Below are 10,000 nucleotides of genomic sequence, written 5' to 3' on the forward strand. Positions count from 1 at the left end.
TCTTGTTTTGCAGTACTCACTCTGTATTACATTTAGGCTGGACTGGGAGTGCGATAGGATGACTACTTGCGTTGGGGAACGGGGGAGAGTTTTGACTTTATTCAAAGCTTCTCTGATGGCGACGAGTTCGGCAGTTAGGATGGTGGTGGGTGGGAGCTTCACTTCTAAGTGCTCTCGCGTGGTCTCGAAGAACAGTCCTGCTCCTGTTCTGCCGTCACTGAGTACCGATCCGTCTGTGAAGATCTTGAAGTCGTCTGCGTATTCCTTAGCCAGCAGTTCTCGAGTACAGGTGGCGATTTGATGTGGGAGATCTTCTTTTGCTACTCCAGGGACATTGGTTCGTACTTCCGGAAGCTTCATGATCCAGGGTGGGTATGGATCGATTTGGGCTTGGGGGACACGCAGGCGGTCAGCTTGCTCTATTCCCGCTCTTGAACATAGAACGGAGACAGAGAAGACCAGACCATGTCCTGACACAGTAGGTGGGGCTGGGTTCCAGCCTTCGCCTAGTTCAGTGTCCGTGGAGTTAGGTACCCTCGCTGAGCTGAAGAGGTACCTGCAGGTATCTCTCTTCAGGCGATGCCAAAGTGGGAGGATTCCGGCTTCACAGTATACTTGCTCCTGAGGAACAGACTGCGGGAGTCCGAGTCCTAGCCAAAGTGCCTGGCACTCGACTGTAGCCATGCGACGGATGGCCGACATGGGTAGGTCGTGCAAAGCTTGTGCGTTTCTCTCCGCTGCCCCCATGGTTCGTGTCGGACGGCCCTAATAAGGTTGAGGGCACGTCTTGCATTATTTATGGCTTGTTGGACCTGACTAGTCCAGCGACCATCTTTTTGAAAGATGACGCCCAGGTACCTGACTGAGGGTGAAGGGGGCACTTCTGTGCCGCAGATGCTGAGGACGTTCCAGGTTGGGTAATGGCCTCTGTTGTAGCCAGGAAGGTGCACAGGCATGTAAACTGTCTTATTTGGAGAGAGTAGGAAGACGAGGCTTTCGAGGTGGCGGACAACACTGTCTACTTGACTCTGGAAGAGGCGGAGTTCTGCCTTGTGTTGGGCAGAGTCCTTCTTCGGACGTCCATGCCTTGATCGGCGCCATACGGCTATATCGTCGGCATAGGCGGTAATGGTGGTGTCCTTCCTCAGCCCTTTCCCGATGTCGGCTAACATTAGGGCTAAGAGAGTGGGTGCTAGCACTGAGCCTTGGGGAACTCCCATGTCGACGGGCACTCGCCCGCTCAGGACTCCCTTCCAGCGCACTATTATTGAGCGGCCGGAGAGAAAGGAGCGAACGAAGGAATACAACGCTGGGGAGATAGATTTAAGCTTCAGCAGAAGTTTGGCGTGCCATACGGTGTCGAAGGCTGGGGCGATGTCCAGGAAGCAGGTGTGCAGAATCCTCTTCTGCCACTGGGCCTTACAGACATGTTCTGCGAGTCGCACGATGTAGTCATTGATGCTTCTTCCTCTTCAGAACCCTGCTTGAAGCTTCGGGAGTGCACCCTTGGTCTCGATGGTGTGAGTGAGGCGATTTAAGACTATCCTCTCTTAGATTTTCCCGACGTGTGGCGTGAGGGATATGGGTCTGTGGCTGGCCACCATGTGACGTGGCTTGTTGTTTTGGGGGATTGGGGTGACCGTGGCTACTTTCCAGGCACCCGGGACTATTCCCTCTGTCCAATATTTGTTAAAAATAGACAGGAGGGTGTCCTGGAGTGGAGGAGGGAGATGTCTCAGTAGGGGGTAGGTGATTTCGTCAGCTTCCGTGGATGCCGTGGAACCCTGGGTGACCCTCAAGGCTCTGCGAAGTTCAAACAATGTAAGGTGGGTGTCCGAGCCCTTTGGAGGAGAGAGGTCCATGTGGCTTTCCTCTTCTCGGCGCCTGCTCTGCTGCGCTTCTGGTAGGTGATCCGTGCTACTGGCGTTCCCGAAGTGGTGGAGGAATCCTTCGGCTTTTTCTTCAGGTGGGCGAAGGATTCTCCCGTCTGCGGTGGTCAGGTTCCTATCGGGAGGGGGGGGAGTTGTAACGCCTCTTGAGTACCTTGAGTTTCCCCCAGGCTGCACCGAGGTCTTCGTCCTTCCCTTTGGTGTCTTCCCAGTACTGTAGTTTGGCTTGTGCAATGATCTTTTTGCATTGTGCCTTACTTTGTTTCATTGCCATGTGACTGTCGTCGGAGCCTTCCTCCATGAAGCGTTGATAGGCTCGTCGTCTTCGTTGAACCGCTTCTTTGCACGAAGGAGTCCACCAGGGGTGTCCACGTCTTCCCTGGAGGTCCCTCGTCGGTGGGATGGCTTGGCGTGCTGCGATGAGCAGAAGTTCAGTAAATTCTGCATTGATATCATCCGCTGTTCTGGCAAGGTCCGGACAGTACTGGGAGTTGGCGAGGTATGCTTTGTATTTCTTCCAATCTGCTTTATTGAGATTGAGCTGCTGCCTTGCTGGAAGTAGGTAGGTTGTGGGTGCCAGGTGGATCGTTACTTGTATGGGGAGATGGTCTGAAGAAAGGGGGTCATCCAGGGGGGACCAGTCCGTTGCTCCAGCTAGGTTTGGTGATACAAAGGAGAGATCAATGGCTGACGTACTGTGGGACGAGACATCAGGGATCCTGGTGTGACTGCCGTTGTTGAGAAGGACTAGGTCAACCAGATCCAGCTGTGAGGCTATGGCTGGTGAGGAGTTGGGGTAGCCATCTTCCCACAGGGCGTCTCGGCAATTAAGGTCTCCAAGGACGACCCACTGTCAGGTTAGCTTTGCCAGCCAGTCGAAGTGCCGAGTTGTGGTGGGGTTGTAATAGTTTAGTATGGATATGTCCTGATTGCTTTCCATACTTACAGTAGTGACAACCGCATATCCTTCCTCCAACTTGTCAGGAAGGGTCCCGCGCTGGAACGAGAGTCCGTTTGTGACGTACGTGGCAACAAGGACTTCCCCGTCTGCGTCCGTCTCGTAAAATGGTGGATAGTGGAAACCCGGGAGGGAGGGGAGTAGCCTAGGCTTACGAACTAGTGACTGTAGAGCAACCACGTCGTAGGTGTGTTCTGCGAGGTGGTGGACTAGTAAGTCGTGGGCAAAGTTGATTGCCCGACAATTCCACTGCAGCATCCTAAGCGCAGCCATGATTGGAGAGGTCCAGTACTGTGTTTAGGATCACGAAGATTCCATCGAGGAGGCGGGCTGCTTGTGGATTGGTCTGGGCAATCTGTTTGTGCCACGCACGCATAGCGTCATGCATGGAGTTGATGGAACTATCGAGGGTGGGGGTGCCTTCCGCTGGAGGGCTGGAAGCTGCCGGGCCAAGTTTGATTTCAACTAACGGGGAGTCGTTGGGTGCTGGGGGCTCCGTTTGGGTTGGGGGTGCAAGGGGCGCGGCATCAGAGTGCTCAGACTGGGGTGTCTTAGTCATCTTCCTCCGCTTGCGCAGTTTCTTCTGCTTACTCCTCATCTGTGGGGGGTTAGATATCGGACTCCCAAAAATTCACAAAGAAAGTGTTCCCCTAAGACCCATTATTTCAAATAGAAACTCTTGTACGAGTAAGACATCAAAATTGGCTCACGGACATTTTGTCACAATTTGTTGGGTGCTTCTCCGACGCACATATAAAACATTCAGAAGACTTCACAAGTAAGATCAAGAATCATCATTTATCGGGGCAGAGAAAATTACTAAGTCTTGATGTAGTTTCTTTGTTTACCTGCATCAACGTAGCTGAGGTTTTAGCTTTCTTGGAAACAAAATTACAAAATTATCGGGACCAACTTCCAATCTCTGTCAGCAAAATCATAAAATTAACGAAATAATGTGCTAACACAAATACTTTCTCATCTAAAGACCAATATTATAAACAACAGTTCGGTTGTTCAATGGGATCCAATCTCTCCCCAGTGTTAGCTAACCTATGTATGGAGTATTTCGAGACAGTGCTTTTACAGGACATTAAGCCACAAGGTATGGGATGACGAGTGGAGATCTTTCGATGCTTTCTTTGAACAACTAAACAACTTAACCACTAATATTAAATTTAAAGTTGAATGGGAGGTGGATAATAGACTGCCATTTCTAGATATCCTATTAATACGGCATCAGGATCAATTGTCTCTTACAGTGTACAGAAAACCCACACATACGGGGAGTTATTTACACTTTTTCATTCACCATCCTAATAAAATTAAATATAGTGTTGCCTCGGGTCTTTTCCTGAGGGCACTTAGATTATGTAGTCCACACTATTTGGAAATGGAGATAACAACCATCAGGAATCAATTAAAAAGAATTGGGTATCCTGATTGGTTTTTAGATAGAGCCCTAAGCAGAGCCAAAACTAGTTACTTTGGATCCACTTCCCATTCCAGTAAGAATTTCGGTTGGGACAAAAACTGTATCAAATTGCCTTATAATAGGTCCTTAAATGACATTTCACAATTCCTACCACAGAAAGACATTCAAATTGTTTTTAGTTTTCCCAATAATTTGTCTAAGAAAATAGTTAATGTACACCAAAGACCTAGAGAAGAAATACATCAAGGTGTGTATAAACTTCCATGCTCGGATTGTAATAATGTATGTTGGGGACAAACAGGTAGAGATTTACACACCAGGATGCAAGAACACAAAAACTCAGTCAAATATGCACAACAAAATTCCGCTGTCTTCCAACACGTAGACAAGGAAGGCCATCGTATAGATTGGAACGAAGCAAAAATTATCTTCAATTCAAAGTGTAGTTTTAAAAGAAAAATAATAGAATCATCCTTGATAAATAAATTTCTAAATTTCAGTACAATGGACAATGGTCACCTGACTGCATTACTACCTGGGCAGTCAACAAATTATTACCATCTTTGGTGAAAGCGGGTGACCTGCCCCGCAAAGCATTAGACGCTACCTGAGTCCTATCCATGTTCCTTCTTTTACTGTACATAAGACATGCCTTTTGCTCTACAACTCTGTATTCCACTGAAGAGGATCACAGTCCGTGATCGAAATAATGGAATTCATTTATTTCATTTCTTCTTATCCAACACAGTGGGTTTTTGTTGAATACATACACACACACACACACACACACACACACATATATATATATATATATATATATATATATATATATGAATACATAAATATATACATATATATATGAATGTATATATATATGTATATATATATATATGTATGTATATATATGCATACATATATGTATCCATATATATACTTATATACAGCTTTACCTGTGTACCTTTTTGTTTATAGATTTAGTATATCCAGTTTTTGTATATTTTTTTTTTACTTATCTATTTTATTATAATATATTTTCTTTTTTCATAGTTAAAGTCCGCACAACGACTTCAAGAAGTGATTAGTGGCTCACAACTGCGCGAGAGCACAAGTAAAGAAGTGTTTGACATGAAGAAATATATATGGGGACTTCTTTTTCTGGCCGGTAAGTAAAAATTAAACGCATAAACAATATTGACCATCTCGACTTTCGTCACTTTGAAACCCACATTATTATAGTAACGATCGCACAGTAAGTGTTCGGAAGTTATATAAGTAGAAAAAAATAGGTTTAAAGAATTAATAAAGAAAATATATGTAAGGTGTTGATATACATTTCACTATGAGATCGATAATGATAATTATTTAACAAACAGGTCAAGGATTAAATAATTTAATGTACTGAGCCGGTTAGGTCTGAGAGTGTTAGGTCTGAGTGGATTAGGGCGTCGTTACATGCGCAAAGGTCGAGGTGAAGGCGGTTCGAATCCTGCCACCGTCGAAGTTGAACCAAGGACATGTTTCATTAAATTCCACGCTACAAAGTCCTCTGTAAGGAGCACCGTCCTAGCCTTCCGACGGGAGGAGTTTGTGACGTTAGAATAAACTAATGAGCTAATCAATTCACTTGGCAAAATAGAGAAGAGAAAACAACAAATAAGTAAAAGGGCAAGGTAAACAAATATATATACAATGAATAAAATGATTTTCAAGTAAATATGTGAATAGATTAATAAATGATAGAAAATATAGTTGACTAAATATAAAGTATAATAGACATATAATTAAACATATAAATAAATGGATAAATGAACAAATAATTAAAGGATAAGTTTATTAAAGTATTTATAAATAAATGAATAAACAAATAGATAAATGATCAATTAGAATAATAAAATTTATTATTATCATTGCAGAAATTAGCATCACCTTGAACAAAAGATGTCAATCAATAAATTAGTCAATATAAATCTAAATAAATAAATGAATAGATAAATAAATACACCAATAAGTAAATAAATAGATAAAAGAATAGATAGAAAAATTATCTAGTAAACAAATATATGAATAAGATAAAAATAGATTAATAAACACATAAGTAAATAAATATGTAAATATTCAAGCAAGTAATTATGTATACAAAGAAATGAATAATGATTTACCTATTTTAAAATATTTCATGACTTATAAGGTATTTTATTGCAGCGGCATTGTCAGCGGTCCAGTCTCAATCTAAATATTGCGGTAAGTACAAGAGAAAATATTTTTGGACAAATAACAATTATGAGGTCTGTGAATTTATAAGGTGTTTTCTTATAAGGTTACATGTTTGGGTGGCAAAATCATGTTAACTAAAAAGTACCCTTTCATGTGTCCATATTGTGTCACCTAACTTTCTAGTAGCAAGTTCGAGTCCCACAGTCCTCTCCTCCTGGCGCGGGCTCCTTATCTTCCTTCTTCGTCAGAATGGCCAGAGCTTTGTAAAATAATCTTAGGAGATAAAGTGCGAACCGAGTCATAATGATGATGGAGAATTCTATTACAGATTTGGTAATGGAACAGAAACATAATATCAGGGTCTCTTTTACATATATAACCCCCCCCCTTACCAAATAAAGAGAAAACAATATCAAGCAAACTCAAACAATAGAAATAAGAATAAAGAACCTGCACCAAGGCTACATTATTTTGCCACAAACACAAAATTTCCGAAATATAACTGTCGTTAGAACTTTTGATATTGTTAACAAATCATCCCTTTTTTTCTTGGAAATTTTTCGTCGCAGGCAACGAGAGGTGTCCGACATTCTACAAGCAAGTGGGCAGCAACTGTGTCTACGTTTCTACCAAGACGAAGCTGAAATGGCAGGAGGCGAGGGAGACGTGCCACAGTATTGACGGCGAGCTTCTGACTCTCCCTGATGCCAACTCTTTAAGGGAAATCAATTTGCACCTGCAAGTCTTAGGTAAAGGTTCCTGGTTTCCTCTCCTCTCAAGTCAAATTACAAGCAATTCGGACTCCATATACAATACATATGTATGTATATATATATGTGTATATATATATATATGTATATATATATATATATATATATATATATATATACACAGACATATATATATACATGTATATATATATATACATGTATATATATATATATATTTATATATATATACACATATATATATATATATATATATATGATAGTCAAATTACCCGGGCGTTGCTGCTTGTAAACGGTGATCATTCTTATTTTGATAGAATTTCTGGAGAAAAGTTACAAGTATCAGTATAACTCAGTGGAATAGGTAACAAAAATAAAATGTTAAGAAAGGAAAAAAAAAAATGAGGAGGGAGACGCCCTTTGGAAATAAAATATACTTATCCAAGTAGCCTTGGTTATGGTGAATATATATGATTTTAGGGGAGTTCGTGAACAAATAAAGAGACAGACAGACACAGGCTATATGGTTTCAGAATATATATGGTTATAGAGGTCTATCTGTAAAAACCTAGGAGTTCATGAATAATCCCTAACCTAACCATAACCCAACTAACTTTAACCCTTAACCATAACCAAAATATTTTTAAATGAAATATAGTTATCTAAATACCTTGAGTGATAGGTTATCAGAATATATATGGTTATGGGGGTCTTTCTCCAAAACCCTGGGAGGAGTTCGTGAACAAACAGACAGACATACAGACAAACAGACGGACAGACAGAAAGACAGACAGACAGACACAGACAGACACAGACAGACAGACAGACAGACAGACAGACAGACAGACAGACAGACAGACAGACAGACAGACAGACAGACAAATGAAAAATAATTATCCAAGTACCTTGGATTATAAGATTTCAGAATATATATGGTTATAGGGGTTTATCTGCAAAAAACTAGGAGTTCGTGAGTAATCCCTAACCTAACCATATCCCACCTAACTTGAACCCTTATCCCTAACCAAAATATTCTTTAAATGAAATGTAGTTATCCGAGTTATCCAAGTGACAGGGTATCAGAATATATATTGTCATGGGGGTCTATCTCCGAAACCCTAGCATTTCGTGAACAAAACAGACAGAGGTTACTACTTAATCATATATATATATACATATATATATATATATATATATGTATATATATATATACACTCATATATATATAGATATATATATGTGTATATATACATGTATATGAATATATATATATATATATATATATATATTTATGTATATATATACATGTATATGTATATATATATATATATATATTTATACATATATATATATATATATATATATATATATATACATATATATATATGTACATGTGATATATATATATAGATACACGTAAGGAGATGAGGGGTAAATACAGACGAAGGGGAGCTGTGAGTAAGTACTGAAGAGTGAGGGGGTGGGGGAGGAGAACTAGGAACATTAGCATTTTGCTGAGCATTGATAATATACAAGGAACCAGAAGGCACTTCCCTAAGTTTATATGAAAGCCTTTTTGCGAAAGATAGTATGGTCGCATCAGTCTTGTAGCAGAGAGAAGATGCAGCTCTCCTCTCAAAAGGCACCAAAAACAGAAATAAGGTGTAGCCTATCTAAAGTAATACTACCATTATCAAAACACTCTAAATGGGAGAGATAATCGAGAGATTCAGCAACAATTTTGCTGGCCTGGGTCTGAGGACGCCTATAGCCAAAATAACCCAATTTGGATGTAAGAACATCAGCCAGCTTAAAACACCATTGAAAGAAACTGCCTACAGGGGTATCAGAAATATTCTTAAGGAAATTAGACCGAAATAGATAATAACTGTGATCTAGAGACACAAAGCAGATAATATTTCAGAAGCCAATGAATTAGGCACCAGCTGTGACCTCACAATAGAACTTTCCTCAGGGCCTGTCGAAACATTTGTATTCACTATACTATCCCTGCACTGGCGAATAAAATCTGCGGCCTTATACTGGAGATTCTGACCCGAAAACTTAATAATTGAAAGATCTTGGTGCAACAGAGTCAAGGTATGAGCCATCGTGTCAGATGGATTTTGGGAACTGAGAAATGACAGCACTTTCTGATTAGACATATTGAAAGTGGGATAAGATAACAACCCACTTCGTAGTAACGTAAAAGCCAAAAACAAAGAAAATGCATTCAGTTAATAATGGTGATCGTAATGGATACACTACTCGAATCGAAAGAATGGATTGCCTGGATGTACGTAAACGTTATGATACCATATATCACTACTAAGGAGTGAGAAAAATTTTAAAAGTATACTATTCACAAGTAAAGAACATATGTACAACAAATCTCAATAATTCACATTAAGAAATTCAAGTCTATACTTTTCACAGATAAAGAATGGTAAGAAAACAACTATCTATCAAAAATTAATAAGAAAAACGTTACCTTACAGGGGTAACTATACATAAAATATAAAGAAAATGGCATCAAGTGACGTCACAACATAGCAATATGACGCAAAGAAAACTGTACGCCACCAACAAGGCAATACGCCTGGCTAAAGAATTATGTATCAAAAATTCATACATCCAGGAAATACACTACGGCATTATATGCATAAACACATAACAGTACAAATCTGAGTGTAATGTAAAACACTGAAAGGAACCAGTCACTGGAGAAGGCAGCGAACGCAAATCACTGTCCAATATGATTACGTAGATATGATATTGT

The 10,000-nt window shown here is 40.4% G+C and overlaps 1 protein-coding gene across 2 annotated transcripts in view; it reads left to right on the plus strand.

Moving 5' to 3' along the window:
* Positions 1-10,000, plus strand: part of LOC143017444 (perlucin-like protein) — a 36,657-nt gene that overhangs the window by 6,175 nt on the left and 20,482 nt on the right. Inside the window, exons 2-4 of one of the 2 annotated variants that reach the window (XM_076172187.1) lie at positions 5,327-5,441; positions 6,482-6,520; positions 7,063-7,242. The exons of the other annotated variant lie outside the window; for it this stretch is intronic. Of the exons in view, the coding sequence (XP_076028302.1) occupies positions 5,405-5,441; positions 6,482-6,520; positions 7,063-7,242 (256 nt within the window). The 5' untranslated portion in view covers positions 5,327-5,404. The remainder of the gene's footprint in view (positions 1-5,326; positions 5,442-6,481; positions 6,521-7,062; positions 7,243-10,000) is intronic. 2 annotated transcript variants of the gene reach the window in all.

This window comes from Oratosquilla oratoria, chromosome 32 (genome assembly GCF_046742065.1).
Source record: "Oratosquilla oratoria isolate Oo_2021 chromosome 32, ASM4674206v1, whole genome shotgun sequence".
Lineage (NCBI taxonomy): Eukaryota > Metazoa > Arthropoda > Malacostraca > Stomatopoda > Squillidae > Oratosquilla > Oratosquilla oratoria.